We start from the raw sequence: 16809 nt of genomic DNA on the forward strand, positions 1-16809 counted from the left end.
TCTGATTTATTGCTAAAAGGGCTGATATTATAGCACTCGTGCCTCCAAGGAACAAAGAATCGCCTACAGTTTGTCAGATAGTATTTTTAATACTCTAATTCTGAACCAAATTCCTAAAATAACCTGTATTTGCAGATTACCGTGTGCTCTTTTGTTCTGAAGAATGTCTTGCTTAGTGAACTATGTCTTATCAATCCACCAAGTACTGGGTGTCATTGTTCACCTCATTCACAATTCATCTTTTAATTAACATTATCACAGGCAAAATTCTATTTTAGTCAGCATAATTTGTCATTGGAATTGGCAGTACAGAAATAAAAGAATTACCATCTGAATTTATCTGAAGACGATGTAGAAGATGGTGACTACAAACCTACCTCATCCGGCACTGAAGAGGAAGGGAGGGAAACCATGTAAATGATAATGGCTTTAAAAATTATATTTGCAATGTAAAAATCACTACTTTGGTCATTCAGTATCTGCTAAGCAAACTGTTTTATCAAAATTACTGTTATTGAAAATATAAACCTGAATCCTAGACTTAGACGCGTGCTTTATTTGGTGGAAAGGGTTGCTGACTTAGGGAAGATTAAAGAGATACAAATGTCTTTGCAAGATGATGATCTTAGATACAGGTACGTAATATCAACTTAATGCAGCAAAACGCTGATCATTTGCTTTCATAGTTAAACTTTGAAATTAAGTTACAACTGCAGCATTGTTTTAGAGAGCAGACAAGGAAATAAATACTTCTAAAATGTTTTTCAACTGTACCAGATGAACATTTCACAGAGACTAGAAGCATTTCTGAATCCTTCTCACAAGACTTGTCTTTCATAATGATTGCCAGAAAACTCCATCAATGGGGGGAAAATTAAATAGCATTTTATTTTTCTGAGTCTATAAAGAAGACATCTATCACTGCAATCTAGATATGCAATATTTTTCTATTTACATTCAAATTAATACAGTGCTATTAGATTGACTGCATTTAAGGTACAATGAACATGCCAGCAAACCAGCCACTTAAAAATTCCCTCCAACATCCCTTTACTTTATGATTTCATCCATTCCTACTTGCAAATGCAACAAGACACTGAAGACGATCACATTCAAGCAGTACTCAGCCAAGATGACAATAATTTCTGTAAGCAGAGCACCTCTTTGGAGCATGCTCTACTGGAGGCCCCTTCTCTTTCAGAACAGCTGGGCTTCATCTGGGCTGCTGCTGGTGACTTCTTTTGGACTTGCATTGAGATCCAGTCTTCTTAGTGCGAAAGATCCCGTTTCATTAGTAGCTTCTAAAACAGTTTTTAGAAAGGAACCACAGCCTCCACTGTCAAAATTAATATTTGCTGAATTGTGCCTATTTACATTGTGTTTTTAATGGACGCAGCATTTATTAAAAATACTGGAACCTAATCAAGTTAATTGACCTCCAGTCAAAGAACCATTTAGTTTTTGGCTTTTTTTTTTTTTTTTTTTTTTTTTTAATGGCAGAGGCAAGCAGTACTTAAACAGATAGGTCAGGAGGTGAAAGAGATATAGATGATGTCTGCATCTTTCTAAACCATAGTCTGTAGCATTCTGTGGACTATCTTGAGTGTTGAAAGCAAGGTGAGACCCAGAAACATATCAGCTAGAGTGGGGAAATGCTACAAAGGTTTACTATTAACCCAGTAGAAACATTGAATTCTCTGGATTTCTTTTCTTCCATTTCTATCTGATAATAGACCTGGAAGAGTTAGGCTTCTTGGCAAAAGATAAAGGCAGTCTCCTCAACCTTAATTATTGTTCCTGAATTTGAATAATATCTTCGCTTATGAAGTTAATGGCACAGGCTAAAAGTTATGGAAAATTCTACCCAAAGTTATAAAAAACGATACCCAGGAAGTTGTTATGCTCATATTGAAATAATGGCTTTGCAGTCTAACTTCTGTTTGGGTTGCCCACCTTTCTAGGTAAAATAAGATGCCTTTCACATTACTAAACCCCAGGATTTTTCTAGCATTTTCTTCAAGCAGCCCAGAAGGAGAGACAATTAAATCGTACAGCTTTCTTTCACCCTCTGCCTTCTTCCAAAGAAGCGTCATGTTCTCTATTCCTTAGGCATCAACAGCACATGAATGAGAAACAGCGTGGGCTTTACTGATCTTCTAAGGAATATATAATTATTTTTTGTGTTCTGAGAACGATTACTCAAAAAGTGGCAAATGATATAAAAATGAATACAGTAAAAAGATGTACCCTGCATATAGTAAAGGTACAATCAGACAAAAGGAAATGATCCTTATTCTTAGAATATTAGAAGGTGGGATTAATATTCTAAAGGCTGTCCTTTTACCATTCTATGATTCCCTCATAGCACTGGCTAAACCCATCTTTTTCAGTTCTCGCAATCAGTCTTTCCAGACATGTATGCTCCCTTCATCTCAAAATTCCCCAGAACTCACAAACACAGTATGTAAGTAAATGCAATGATTTATAAACCCTTGAGGTTTCAGGAACAAGTGCTTACAGAGTATGACTAATACGCGAGCGTGCGCTGCTGCCCCCTGATGCAGGGAACGTTAAAATCTCTTCCAGAGTAGCCAGGGAATGGCACGCAGCCCACCTTCATTCTTATATTAATATATGGCCAGAGATGTATGCTTGCACAGATATAAAATAATGTATCATCTCCCTTGGGTAACTCAATATTTAAATTATTAGTTGAGGGGAGAATGAAATTGAGGAAGAAAGAAATGAGACAAAAAAGGGAAAAAACAGCTATCCATGCCCACTATGAGAATGTTTAAAAACTGTTAAGGAATGTAAGCTGTGAACCGGAACTTACTTTTAATACACAGTTTTGTTGTAAGGTGAAGGTAACATTTTGTTGTTTGGCAAAGGTAACATTTATGGCTGCCTTCGGCTAGTACTTCAGGCAATTATAACTTGGTTTGTCTTTCCTGCCTGTTTATTCCCCTCCCATGCCTTGTCTAGATTTGGGAGTGTAAACTGTTTGGAGCAGATACTTCCTCAGCAGGATTTGCTGGGCTAGCCTCCTGCAGGGTGGGTCCTTACGTCTGTGAACGCTGACACAGGGTGCAACATAGCACTAATATTTAGTTTGTGCCTGATGCTTTAGGGCCACACAGAAATTCCCAGCAAGCAAAGGAAGGTGTGGTGTGAAGCCCTCAGCACGGCTGGCGCAGCCGCTCGGGTGCCGTGTGGCCGCACACACTGTTAAGACACATCTGCTGGGTGTTTCGGCCCGGCCATAATTACAGTGGCGCAGCGCTGACATGCAGACAAGCCCGTGGGTACGACAGTGGTTCAACAGGTTTTCGGAAAGACCTTGTAAGAAGCAGCACCTGTATTAACTCAAATGAAAGAGAGTTATGGAGGATGATTGTTTGCTGGTTTTGGTGGTGGTGACTTATTTTTAAGTTGCAAAGCTGGAGCTCTACCTGACTGAGCAAGGCTGAGCTGCGACGCCACAGCTCTGGTGGTGTGTGACCCCGGTGGGAGCCAGGGGAGGAGGAGGGCTGAGCAACAGGATTTATAGCTTCTGCAATTTAGTAACGTTCATCTTAAAGCCGTAGTTGCCAGATTCGTGTAATTTACTGTTGGGTTTTTTTTCCTTTTCACCCACGCGGGGTGACCCCCGGGTCGCCCTCGCCGACCCCTCGCCCACGGGCAGCCGGGCCCGTGAGGCCGAGCGGTCTTCAGCCGTGGGGGCCACCCAGCTTTGCCAGTGAGACCGAATATGCCCCCGCTTCCCGGGCACCGCTCCTCGTTGAAGGAGATGAGAAGGGCGAACGACCGCGTCAAGGCGGCCCGTGGCGCGGGGTGCCGAGCCGCCGGCCCTCCCCGGCGCTGGGCTGGGCCCTCGCAGGGTCCCGCTCCACGGCCCCGGGCAATGGGCACCGTCTCCTAGGAGACGGGGGGAAGGGGGGGAGGCGGCGGGGAAAGACTACAGCTCCCAGCATGCCCCGCGCGAGAGGCGCCGCGGCCGGTGACGTGCCAGGCGGGGGCGGGGCGGAAGTGGGTTCCCCGGGCAGGGCGGCCGGCCGGGCCCGGTTCCGGGTGTCCCTGCCTTGGCGGCGGCGGTGCGGGCCGGGGGAGGGGGGGGCGGGGGGAAAGAAGATGGCGGCGGACTTGGAGGTGGAGGTGCAGGCCATTGACAAGAGCCTGCTGGAGTGCCCTGCTGAGGAGATCGCCGTGGTGAGGCGGCGGGCCCGGGGCGGAAGGGCGAGAAGTGCTTGAAGCGGGGAAGGAGCGGGGGACTGGCGAGGCCGGCGCCGGCCTGCTCGCCCGGCGGTGGGGCCGTGAGGGCCGGGGTGAGGCCGTGCCCGGGGGTGGGGGGCGAGCGGGCTGTGCGTGGGGGGGTGTCGCTGCCGGGCTGGTGCTGAGGGCAGCCCTGGCTGGCGGCGGCGCCTCCGTCTGGCCTCAGCCCGCTGTTGTCGCCAGCCTCGCTGCTGCGGTAGCCGAGACGGGAGGCAGCGAGCAGCCAGCTTTTCCTGTTGTTCTGGCTGGCGCAGGTGGCTCCCTAGCAAGCCGCCTCGACGCCGTCAGCCCCGGCCGAGGGCGGCCGCGATTCCCCCACCGCTCGTGGGGCTCGGTGGGCGCGCACGCCGGCGGTGGGAGTGGGGCCACTTTTCCACATCTCGCTCCTTCACCTCCTGCTTCCGAGCGGCTGAGAAGTTTAGTTCTCCGACCCAGTTTGCTGCCTTTTCACATCTCTCTGCCGACAGTCGTGCCTCGGCGTGAGGAGGATCCCCCTCCCCCTATTAATTTAGGTGGATGTCTGACCCCAAATACGCTTTGTAGTGTTGAAGTTTCATGGCAGGATTCTTCCCTCCCAGTATTTAAGATGCAGTTCTGGCAAAAAGCTTGCACTAGTTAAGCTTAGGACGATTAGAAAGGGACGCTTGTAGAGAAAATACTAGTAAAATCATGTAATATTTGAAATCATCTGCTTTCGTTTATATGTTTTCCCTGCTTTTATGAAGAGTAGTTGAAAGGGAAGACAAGTGAAGTCTTGAAGGTAAAGTTTTTAGAGAAACTTTTGTTTCTGGCATAGGTGTACATTTGAAGAGCTGGATATACATGTTAAAATTTTGGGACTGCTCATGCAGGATAAGACCTTGAAGAGCTGTCTGTGTGCTTTTCAATGAGAATTACATTGGCTGCTTTCCAAAAGAAAATCAAAGGCAATGTTATGATTCAGATTATCCTCAGATTATGCTGGTATATCTACAGTGCAGACAAAGGTATGATTAGATGGACAAATGTGCATAGTTAGCTATATCCTAGCTAGTTTAGCTTCAGGATTAGTCTTCCCTCAGCAGAAAACACAGTAATTCCATCAAATGCTTTATAAAGTAGCCCAAACTGAGCTGAAACTACCTTGTCCGTGTGAGTAGCAGACAGTTTTTTCGGGTCACACTGTAGGTAAACCCAAGGCAGACGTGCATCAAGTAGAACACATTTGGGAATTCGCTATAGGTACAAGTGCCAGTTTAAATTTAGTCATTTTTTTCTCATTTTTATTCTCCGCCATCACCAGCACACAATTCTGAGATCTATCACTCTCAAAGCTACAATGTGTTAGCAACTACATGGTGCTGGCACTGCCTGTTTGTATATATAAACAGTATACTTGGGTTTTAGCGTTGTTTTTCTCCCGCCTTTGCTGATAGCCCAGTATTGGCAAAACAAATGCCAGCACAAAGCAATAGTTGTAGCACTTTAATCTTCAGTTTCTCATTGCAACAGCTTAACAGTAAACTTACAAAGAACGATAAAAAAAATAAATTGTCTGTAACAGAACATGAGCCTACATTGCAAATATTTCTTATTATAGCTAAGAAAAATATAAATTACACCTTTTAGATTTTGAAACAGTAAATGGAGTTGTTTTATGGCTTATTTGTATTACATGTTTTGTTCTCATGGTATGTCTAACTTGGATGTGGATTTAATAGAAACCCTGATGGACCATTAGGTGTTTATGTACATCAGATGTTATTTGATCAATGCTTTTTGTGTGTGTGGGTTTCTTTTTCCAGGGCAGTCAGAATTTGATGCAGGAGAGTAAGGTTGTGGGGGAGGAAGTGAAGAGGAATACGCTTCCCTTTTTATTAAAACCTCTCTTGGGAGAGTAGAACACTAGCTTTTCTTACATGAGGCTTCAGGTTAGAAGATAACCACTAATTGAAAATTTGCCTAAATACAAAATAGTTTTGTTAAATAACAAATTCTGAAGTTTCGAGTAGTTTTGCTGGAGCTCAGTGCTTCCCAGGTAGCTATTTAGAAAAACAGTGCAACTTATTTATGCATATGTATATATTCCTAGTAACAATTTTACAGGCACAACAGTATTTTGAGTTGCCTTCCTGGTAGCTCTTGCGGTGACATCTGTTTCCTTGTCCTAGTAGCTTGTACTTTCTTCTGATACTCTTAGCCGGGATCTGATTTGCAAAACTGTATGTACAGTTACGTGTATAGAACTTGCTCCACAAAGAGGCTTAGGTGTGATGACGCTCAGTGTTGCCACACCCAACTCTCAGGCAACTACTCCCAGAATTTTTGGGACGGGAAAGCTGTTTACCCGAGGAACAAGAATTTTCTCTGGCTAGGGATTTGTCTGAGCCTGTAGTGTAGCTAATATGCACTGTCTATTTTCTAGATAGAAATTAGTAATGTACTGCTGATTAAAAGGCTGAAATTAAAAGTATTTTGCTGAGAAAAATACAGGCATAATAACTAATACGTGGGCTAGAAAATAAGAATTATAAGTGGAAGTCATGGAAGAGACTAAGTTTCACTGTGATTGGGTCAGTTCCTGGTGGTAGTAGATACTTGGCACAAATGATGATAGGAGAGGAAAAGGTTAATGAGCTAGGAAAAAAACCCCAGATCAAATTCTTAGTAAAGAAAACTTTACTTTTTTAATTTTTGTGTGGTATTCTCTGAATCCTGGTGGGAATGGTGAGATTATCTGTAAACTTCAAGATTGTTGGATATGGCTTTTTGGCAACCTTTTCCCATGGACTTCCTTGGAAAAAATCAGTGCTTTGACCATCAAAGCTAGGTCAATACAGAAAGATTTAGTAGATTGATTATGATTTTAAGAAGTCAAACTTCAGGAAAGAGAAGTGAGGAAAGCATATTATTCTCCTAAGAGCTGTACTGACAAATAAGGTTTTTTAATATGAAGTTCTCATTTAGAAAGCATAATATAGTAAATGAAAATACTACAATATATTTTTAAAAAAAGAGAAAAATGCAGCCATTCTTAAGTGGCACAAATGATCAACTGACTCTGTTAGGTCTGTATCCTGAAGAACTTGCTACAACTGTGTTGTCTCAAACATAAGGTCTTTAGAGTAAGTCATAAATTATTCAGAGTAAATCAAGCTGTAATATTTGATTACCAAACCCATTTATTTTGGTATAATTAATTCTTTGGTTTTCATGTTTTAGGTTGATTCTGAATTATTTTTCTGAAGTTGCCAGGGGGTATCTGGTTGTCATATTTACGATGAGAAATGGCATGCTAAGGCTGCTTATGTAACACAGGATTTAATCAGTGCACACTTGAGGCATGTGCTCGCTCAGATTTGCTTATTATAAAAAAACTTGCAGCTTAATTTACGGTTTAAACGTTTATGCAATTGTAATCCACAAGGCAGAAATAAAACAAATGTCCCAGAGGGTTTTTTTTACTCTGTGTGTGTATACAAGGGGAAAAAAAGCCTAGAAAGAGCTGTGAGTTTTTCAGTGGCTTATAGCAGGTACAGTAGTTCGATGGCTTTTAAAAACTCTGTTAATATTGTCTTTTACAATTGATTGACTAAGAATTGTGGTGGGTTGACCCTGGCTGGACACCAAAGGTGCCCACCAAAGCTGTTCTATCACTCCCCCTCCTCAGCTGGACAGGGGAGAGAAAATGTATAAAAAGGTTCATGGGTTGAGATGAGAGCAAGGAGAGATCATTCAGCAAGTACTGTCATGGCCAAAGCAGACTCAGCTTGGCGAAATCAGTTTAATCTATTACCAATCAAATCACAGTAGGATAATGAGAAATAAAACCAAATCTTAACACACCTTCCCCCCATCCCTCCCTTCTTCCCAGGCTCAACTTCACTCCCAATTTCTCTATCTCCACCCGAGCAGCACAGGGGGATGAGGAATGGGGGTTGTGGTCAGTTCATCACCCGTTGTCTCTGCTGCTCCCTCCTCAGGGGAAGGACTCCTCACACTCTTCACCTGCTCCAGCAGGTGGCCCCTCCCACAGGAGACAGTCCTCCACGAATTTCTCCAACATGAGTCCTTCCCACGGGCTGCAGTTCTTCATGAACTGCTCCAGCATGGGTCCCTCCCACTGGGTGCAGTCCTTCAGGAACAGACTGCTCCAGCATGGATCCCCCACGGGGTCACAAGTTCTGCCAGCAAACCTGCTCCATGTGGGTTCCTCTTCACAGCTCCTGCCAGGAGCCTGCTCCAGTGTGGGCTTCCCACAGGGCCACAGCCTCCTTCGGGCACATCCACCTGCTTCGGCGTGGGGTCCTCCCTGGGCTGCAGGTGAAGATCGGCTCCCCTGTTAACCTCCATGGCTGCAGGGGCACAGCCTGCCCCACCACGGGCTGCAGGGGAATCTCTGCTCCAGCACCTGGAGCACCTTCTCCCCCTTCTTCTTCACTGACCTTGGGGTCTGCAGAGTTTTTTTCTCTCACATATCCTCACTCCTCTCTCTGGCTGCAATTGCGGCAGGTCCGTCTTGGAGCTGGCTGACATTGGCTCTGTTGGACATGGGGGAAGCTTCTAGTAGCTTCTCACAGAAGCCACCCCTGTAGCCCCCCCAAAACCTTGCCATGAAAACTCAATAAAATAATTCATAGATATAACATCACACTTGAAATAGTAATTCAGATAAGTTGTTTTGGTCGTAGGAGAGACCAAAACCCCCTCATTTTCATAGGTAATTTGTTGAAATTAATTGAGGGAGGGACTGTTACCTAATGCAGTTTTTGCCATTCTCCTTGTACTTTTTGTCTTTGCCTGTTCCTTGCCAACTCCAAGCTTCCGCTGCTCCTCTGTGTCCCCAGCTGGCAGCATCAGTCTGCACTCCAAAAAATGCAACCAGCATAGTCTAGGCCTCATCCTAGAAATCACTGCTAATGTTAGGGTGTTTTACTGGTCATGCATTCTGGAGGAAAATTTTTAAGAATTTTTCTCTTAAATCTTGTGGTTTTGAAAATAATTTTGTGTCAAAATTATTCCTTTCCTAATGTCTGTCTTCTGTGATCATCTCGATTTAACACTTAGAAGGAAGCAGAGCTTTCTAGTTTTGCAATGCCATTTTAGATTTTTGAGTTAGAAATAAAAAAGTCAACTTGGTGAGTAGAATTATGTTTGGTTTTTTTATTAACAATTTGTGTTCTCCTTCCTTTTAATTTAAAAGAAATGGCTGCAAGCAAATGACCTTCAGAAAGAAGTATACCAGCATCTGGCCTATTATGTACCAAAAATTTACTGCAGGGGTCCTAACCCTGCCCCACAAAGAGAAGACCTGCTGGCACAACACGTTTTGCTGGGACCAATGGAATGGTATCTTTGTGGCGAAGATCCTGCATTTGGCTTTCCAAAACTTGAGCAAGCAAACAAACCTTCCCATCTCTGTGGCCGTGTTTTTAAAGTGGGAGAGCCTACGTACTCTTGCAGGTAGTTCAACTTAGCATTGTAAAGTATTTATAATTTGTGAAGTCATGGAACATTTTTTGATAAGAGTATACTGTCCTATGAAAAGCTAATACCCCAAATGTATTTTTAAAGTAATCTTGTGGTGTTTTGTGACAGGTGGGGCCAGGAGAAAATTAACGCACTACAGATTTATAAATGGAAATATATTAATTCATATAATGTAGAGTGTTTTCTGTACAAAAGAAATGCAAGATTAAGGAAGTGGTTGGGGTGAACTGTCAGTGTGATTTAAGGGCATTAATCAGAAGTAAGTGGGGAGGTGTATATGTGTGTAATTCAGGTTTTTAATATCAGCTCTCAGTGTTGATCCTGTATTTTAGACCTCTTTCCATGATCTGTTAACCTAATCTTGGATACGAAAAGAGGTGTACCAGCTACTTGGTCCTTCCCTACCTCTATTTCTAGCTCTAAAAATACCATTTTACTTGAAAGAGGACAGAAAGTTACTAACCAATTACAGATATTTTAAAAATCTTCAGTTTTAAGCCAGTGTGTTACTAGCTGTATATTCATTATTTTATCTTCTCTTTCCTGGACTGTCTGTAGTTTGAGTTTAGTTTGTACCCTCTCTGTCACACATTCTTCTTGTTTATGGTTTCTATCACTCTCTTGGACACTTGAACGCTTGGTGGGGTGACAGTGGGAGGGAATATCAATCTTATTTTGAGGGTTTATTTTTCTGAGTTTCCATCCCTTCATTTACGAAGAGAGAATGACTGTAGAAGAATTTTACTCTTTAGTGCTCTCCTTTTCTAGAAACATGATAGCTTATTGGCCTTATTCACTGAAGTTCTGATCCAGGGTGGACTTGAGATGCTTAACTCAGCAAGCAGCCTCTTCTATTTCAGCAATCAGAATAGGTAGTTTTGGAAATGTTTTGAGACCTCTTATCTTGAGATGGATGAGATTAAACTGTGGGTACTTCAGATACTTTCAACCACTAAGAAAGCTCCATTTCCTCTCCAGTGTTCTTAGTCTCTTCCTTCACACTTGGGAAAAAGGTGAGACATCTGGGTAGGGAGGCTGTAGACTATCAGAGGCTATAAAAAGAGTTTCCACAGTTTCTTTAGTCCCTTTTCATGAAATCTGGTCCCAAAGAACTAAAAATCCAAACCTTAGAACTAGTGTTGTAATTCAAGTCAAATTGCATTGCAGCCTAGAAGTAATATGTTAATGGTCAAATACTCTTCATATGGACTAATGAAAGCTGTGGGAGTTCTGTTAATTTCTTCTAAACACTTGTTTTTTCAAGACTCAGAATTCAATATATAAAGTATATCCTTGAGAATACTGTCAGGTATGATGAAAACATAGAATAATGCAATCCATTGGTGTAGAATTTAGAGAATGTATGAAGGGACTGTTCATACTCAGGGTCTTTGTTTCAGTAAATAAATGATTTAAATACAGTAATATAATCATAATGTCATTCAGGCTAGAAAGGATGTCTTGGTAGGCCATCTTGTCAAATCTTCTGATAAGTCAGGGTCAGCAGTGAATACAGAATATTTTTGCTGTTGCTGCTATCAAGATGGAGTCTTCTTTTGATTAACTACTGACATAGACCTAAAACTGTTAATGTTCCTTGTTATATGTTAATAATTTTCTTTGACTAATAGTTGGTAGTGAAGAATAACAAGATTTAAATTAAACTTTTGTGGGATACAGAAAAGAATTGTTTCTGAGTCCATGAAATACATTAAAAGCAGTGGCTTTTCTGTCCAGTTGTGAAGCTTACAGGTCTGCCTCTGCTTTAGATATAAGCACCCTTATTTGTTCGAGAAATTACTCGAGCAAATGGTACCGCGTTTGTAAGTATATTGCCATAAGTTCAGGGTTCTGAAGAATCAATGCCCAATATTGTAGAACTGATCTACCCAATCTTGTAGGCATATTGTTGCAATAAATGTTTTTCATTTTTTTAAATTAAAAAAAAAATGCATGAACATAAATTATTCTAAAACAGAAGAGCTTCATATAATTTTGCTTTGACATTTTCACCTTTTGTGGCTCCTCTGGAGTAAACAAATGTGAAAATGGTACTTTATGCATAGTAAGTCATGGTTGCCTGATTATCTTTCAGTGCTTACCTGGTTTAATTTATTTGGTGAAATGCAATTAACACAACTCTTGATAATAACTTTTCATAGGATCTCTGGTGTTTTCTTTTGAAGAAAGTTGTTTCTCTGAATTCTTGTTTTAATAATAGTGATCATAAGACATGAATTCTCTTGGTAGTTTTTCCATTGCAAAATGTGACTCCCTTAATCTTGAGGTGCCTTGAAGTCAGTTGCATTACATAGGTTCATGTATTTTCACTGTTTCTCAGGCAGACAGTTAAATATAATGCATAATTGTCTCATTCATTTGTTTAGCCCCTTTTGCTAGAAATACTGCTTCTATCTAATATAGCAGTGCTTGTAGACAGGACCTTATTATGGTCTCTGATCTTCTGGCTGAGGAAACTGCGTTCTTGTAGGGCTAAACTTTGAAGCAGAGGTTTGATCTAATGTGTTGTGTGTTATCTTTCTTTTCAGTGTTCCGTCAAAAAATGTCTTTTCTGATTGCAGGAGATTGTTAATGCTTGTACTCTATACTTGAGAGAACTCGCTTGGATTTATGCTGTTCACCTGTCTGTACTGTGTTCTGTAATTCATCTGTTTACTTGTGTGTAAACTTGTCTCACCTCTTGAATGCAATGGCTATATTGCCCAAATATACATGCTACCCAGACAACGTTTTAAAGTCTCTTCTGTTATGAAAACAGGTTTTTTTTTCTCCTTCATTTTTTTCCCTCTCCTTGGAAGTCATCCCTTGCCTCTTTCAGAATAATATATACATTAGTCAGGAGGTTCATATTGCTGATATTTGAAAATTACCTGTTGTAAAATGTGTAATTAAAGGCAAAAACATTTGTTTAATGCTGCTTTTTTTTTGTTGTTGTTACTGCTGTTTTCAGAGACTGTGCAGTTGACCCAACTTGTGTGTTATGCATGGAGTGCTTTCTTGGAAGTATTCATAGAGAGCACCGATACAGGGTTAGTAATACTGCTGGAATATATGATGTAGTCGTTAATAATTTTGTATGTGTATGAAACTCCGTGTTTAAAGTTCGAGAATGTATACATAACTTAGGAATGTTGGATGAACACAAAGTTTGGAGTTATGTCTGCAATAATCTTACAAGAACTTGAGTGTTTTCATCTGAGTGTAAATTCTGAAAATCAGCATTTTAAAGTATCAAGCAATTAGATTTTATGCACGACAGTTACGCTTACAAATGTATGTTATTTTTAACATGTGCCTTTAGTGTATTTTACAGCATTAGAGTTGTTTCTGACTTGCTTTGATGTTGATGTTTGACTGTTTTTAAAATGTATTGAAAAAACTTTATGAAACCACTTTTATTTAAAACTTATTTCCTTTAAACATCTGAATTGTTATCAAATTCTGTACAATAGCAGGGGTTTTGTTTGTTTTTAAACATAAAGTTAAAATAGAAAATTAAAAGTGTAGATGCTGGATTTTTTTACTAATATAGTACTATTAGTAGTACAGATTAGTTTTTTTAAAAAAAAGCAACCTACAAATAAAACCAAGAAGGCCTTGGTATGTGTTTTTAAATAAGAAGCGAAGTGAAAACTACTGGTGCAACCTTTCTGTAAATCTGTTTTTGACAATACTGCACTGCTGTTAATGTAAATCCGATCACTGGATGGTTACACTGAGCACTAGGATTTAAGAAAAAAACCTGAACAAATGCAGCAACTTGCCCCAAGAAAGTCAGCCCAATTTGCTGATATCAGCATACTTCTTGTATGTAGGTTTTTAGTTTGCAAGCTTAGCGAATTGACAAGTCTAGGTGACATCCAGAAGTGTAAGCAAATGTTATTTCAAATGTCCATCTAATTTTGTTGATACTGTAGCATGTACCTGTATGTACAGAATGTACCTGTATGCCCAATATAGGTGGAAGAATTCTGCTATGAATCAGTTAATAGTTGTGAATCTAAGAGAGTATTATTACATTTATGAATTTGAGGTGGTCTTAGCTTTAAAATAAATTTTATTAAAACAGTGTAAATACATCATTACAGTTTTCAGATACTTTGTGCTTACTAAGACTTATGTGAACAATTTACGTTTTGTAAACTTCTACTGTAAACAGCACATCTTTTACTCACTGTGTACTAGTGCTGTATGAAACAATTTACCTTTTTTTACATTAAAAAAGTGTGAGAATCTGAGATAGTACAGATGGGCATTGCAAGTAATAGATTCAGAAAAATTGAAAACCAGGAAAAACCCACCACAGGTGGGGCAGGATGGGGGTGTTGGAAATTTTGTGGTGTGTCTGTTTTTTTTTTTCTTTTGTCGTAGGCAGACTGATGAAGTAGCTAAGCTTTCAGCTGTCATAGAAGCAGATGTGGTTTCACTTTGCTATTTTAACAGGGTACTGGCTAAAGCTATCAGGTGTTGTGATCGTACTTTTGTAGTTTAGCTAAGACTACTCTTTTTTAATGTGCGTGTATGTATATGCATATTCACATGAACTGTTTTGCTTTTAAATAATTTTAGATGACAACATCAGGTGGAGGGGGTTTCTGTGACTGTGGTGATACAGAAGCTTGGAAAGAAGGTCCTTACTGTCAAAAGCATGAACTTAACACTTCAGAGACTGCAGAAGAAGAGGTAATAACAGTTGAGGCATCGTGTTTCAAAACATTAACTGTATATATATGTGCATCTATATATAAATCATTCATATGAGGTTATTTTTAGTCTTGTATACCACATGTGAGAGATGGGAGGAAACTTATTAGTAATATTTGAACCACACTGTGTTAGACAAAGTTGATGTCTTGTCTAACTTAAGGAGTTATTTAGAATGACATTTTCTACTTGGAGGCTTCATGTTCTTGGTCACCTCTACTGCTTTAGTTCTGTTTCTTTGTTTTTCTGTCTTATTCTGAAAGGTGAAGGGAGTCTGCCATGTGAAAAAAAATCTGTTTGTAATCATGTGCATAAGAAGCCAAATTAAGCTGTCTGTGCAACATATGTTCTGATTCTTAGCAAAGTAAAGTGCACAGGTTTTTAAAATCAAAATAACTCGCTGTTACAGGAAAGCCATAATGGAGATATAAGAGAGAGATCTATAAAAGCTTGTTTGGTATGGAAAAGGTAAATAGAGAACAATCTTCACCATTTCTGATAGCATAACAACTTGGACATATTAAATGCAAAAAGATGTGCTACTTCTTGCAGTATGAATTCAAGCTGTTAGACTTACTGTTACAAAACACCATTGTTGTTAAAAATTTCTATATGTTCAAAAGGACATGTAACATGTTTGTGGAGGGAAGAATTGATCAATGGCCATTTAAAATTGCAGATATCATCTTTGGTGTGGGAAGTAATAGTGTCTTAAGTTACTGGAGACCAGAGGAACATTCTGTCCTGTCCTTATACTCTTCCCTTAGTATCTGTTATTACATCTCAGGAATGAAAATGGCTAGTTGGGCTTCTGGTGTAGCCACTCGTGTCTGTTCTTAGGTAATATAATTTCTGTGAGGTTTTTTTGAAGGGAAAATGTAAGGCAAAGATTTGTAGAAATTTTGCTGATCTGATGGTTTAAGTGAAGCAACTATAACTGTATTTGCAGTGATAGCAGTGCTGCATGGACTCAGCACTTGATCTACATGCCAGTTTACATTAGTTGGCAGCCTTAGAAAACTCTTGTTCTAAAGTCTTCTTCGGTGGTCTGCTACTTCTGTCCAAAGATACTCAAAACAGTGAGTGTGACTGACAGAAAAATTAGGGTTCTCCGCAGGCTTTGTGTTTCTTCACTGTGAGTGATGAGGGTTGCGATCTCTTACGTTATGCAATGTTGTGTTCAAGGTAGATGAAGGATAATTTGTTGGGCATTGTTGGAGCCTGTTTTGTGCCTTGGCCAGGTGCATGTCTTTGTTGAAAGTGCTGGGAATGGAGACAGTGCTGCTTCTTAAGGTTTGTCTTTGCTTTTGGTGATTGAAAGTTCTCCATAACCTAGATAAGTTTTAAATGAAGCAAAAAAAGAGAAATGGCAGTTATTAACATTCCTGTAAAGCTTCCAAATATTCCCAATGAATCTTGGAGAGGGGGATGGATAAACTTTACTAGTACAGGTGAATTGCTGACTGTAAAGGACCTTCTGGAGATAATGCAGACTTAAATTCTGAAAGGATTGTTGTGGCCTTTTTTATACAACATAAACGGTAGTAAAACACAGAATTTGGTATTAGGTAATCCTAAACCAGAAATTGGGCTGCTGTTAAATATTTTAATTGGCTAACAATTACACATACTTCAAAATCTCAAATGATCGAGTCAGTGACCCAATGCATAGTATATGTTCAGGTGACCTGCAGGTCATGCAGTGTTCCCTTTCCAGCTTTGTAGAAGAGGGACTAGTTGTTCTGAACATCAAAAATTTGAAATAGTAGAAAAATCCTTTCAGAGAAGAGGTTTTTAATGTTTTCTATTCACACACAAATCCCTTGAAATGGATTATTGGAAGGAAATGGCAGTGGTACCTATACTACCTTATTCAGAGTTAGCAGTGGTTCACATTTGCTGCTCCAAAAAGTAGTCCTTTTGGCTTTGCAGACTGAGGCAACATTCCTCTTACTCCCCCTACTCATTTCAGTTCCCCAACGTGCAGCAGCAGCCATTCTGTTCTGGCAGAGAAGGGAGAACGAGCTGCTGCAGATTTCAAATGCAGGGCACCCTGGAGAGTGCAGAATGGGCACAAGTGGGTGCATGGCCCACATACAAAAGGGGAACAGCTGTCTGTGAACAAGTCTGAGATGTGGGCAGATCGTTATGAAATACTTAGTTAAAATTAAGCCTTTAATTATTTATATACCGCAGCATATAAGAGACGTGCATCATAAATCTTTATTCCAGTGCGCTGGATATTGTATAAACTTGGATGAATAAGACTTTTGCCTCTAAATGCATGCTACATATAAAACAAGGCAAGAAATGCGTAAGTTGTTTGTATTCTGCAGTCTACTA

At 40.4% G+C, this 16809-nt stretch overlaps 1 protein-coding gene across 6 annotated transcripts in view; it reads left to right on the forward strand.

The window, feature by feature from the left end:
• The first annotated feature begins 4103 nt into the window (after positions 1-4103).
• The window catches only part of UBR2 (ubiquitin protein ligase E3 component n-recognin 2), a 60888-nt gene continuing 48182 nt past the window's right edge, over positions 4104-16809 (forward strand). For all 6 annotated transcript variants that reach the window (XR_012622435.1, XM_074817990.1, XM_074817989.1 and 3 more), the window contains exons 1-4: positions 4104-4209; positions 9455-9714; positions 12713-12791; positions 14332-14445. Coding sequence is in view for 5 of the 6 variants with exons in the window: in XM_074817990.1 (XP_074674091.1) it covers positions 4132-4209; positions 9455-9714; positions 12713-12791; positions 14332-14445 (531 nt within the window). In the remaining variant the exon portion in view is untranslated. The remainder of the gene's footprint in view (positions 4210-9454; positions 9715-12712; positions 12792-14331; positions 14446-16809) is intronic.

This window comes from Strix aluco, chromosome 3 (assembly GCF_031877795.1).
Source record: "Strix aluco isolate bStrAlu1 chromosome 3, bStrAlu1.hap1, whole genome shotgun sequence".
Taxonomy (NCBI): Eukaryota; Metazoa; Chordata; class Aves; order Strigiformes; family Strigidae; genus Strix; species Strix aluco.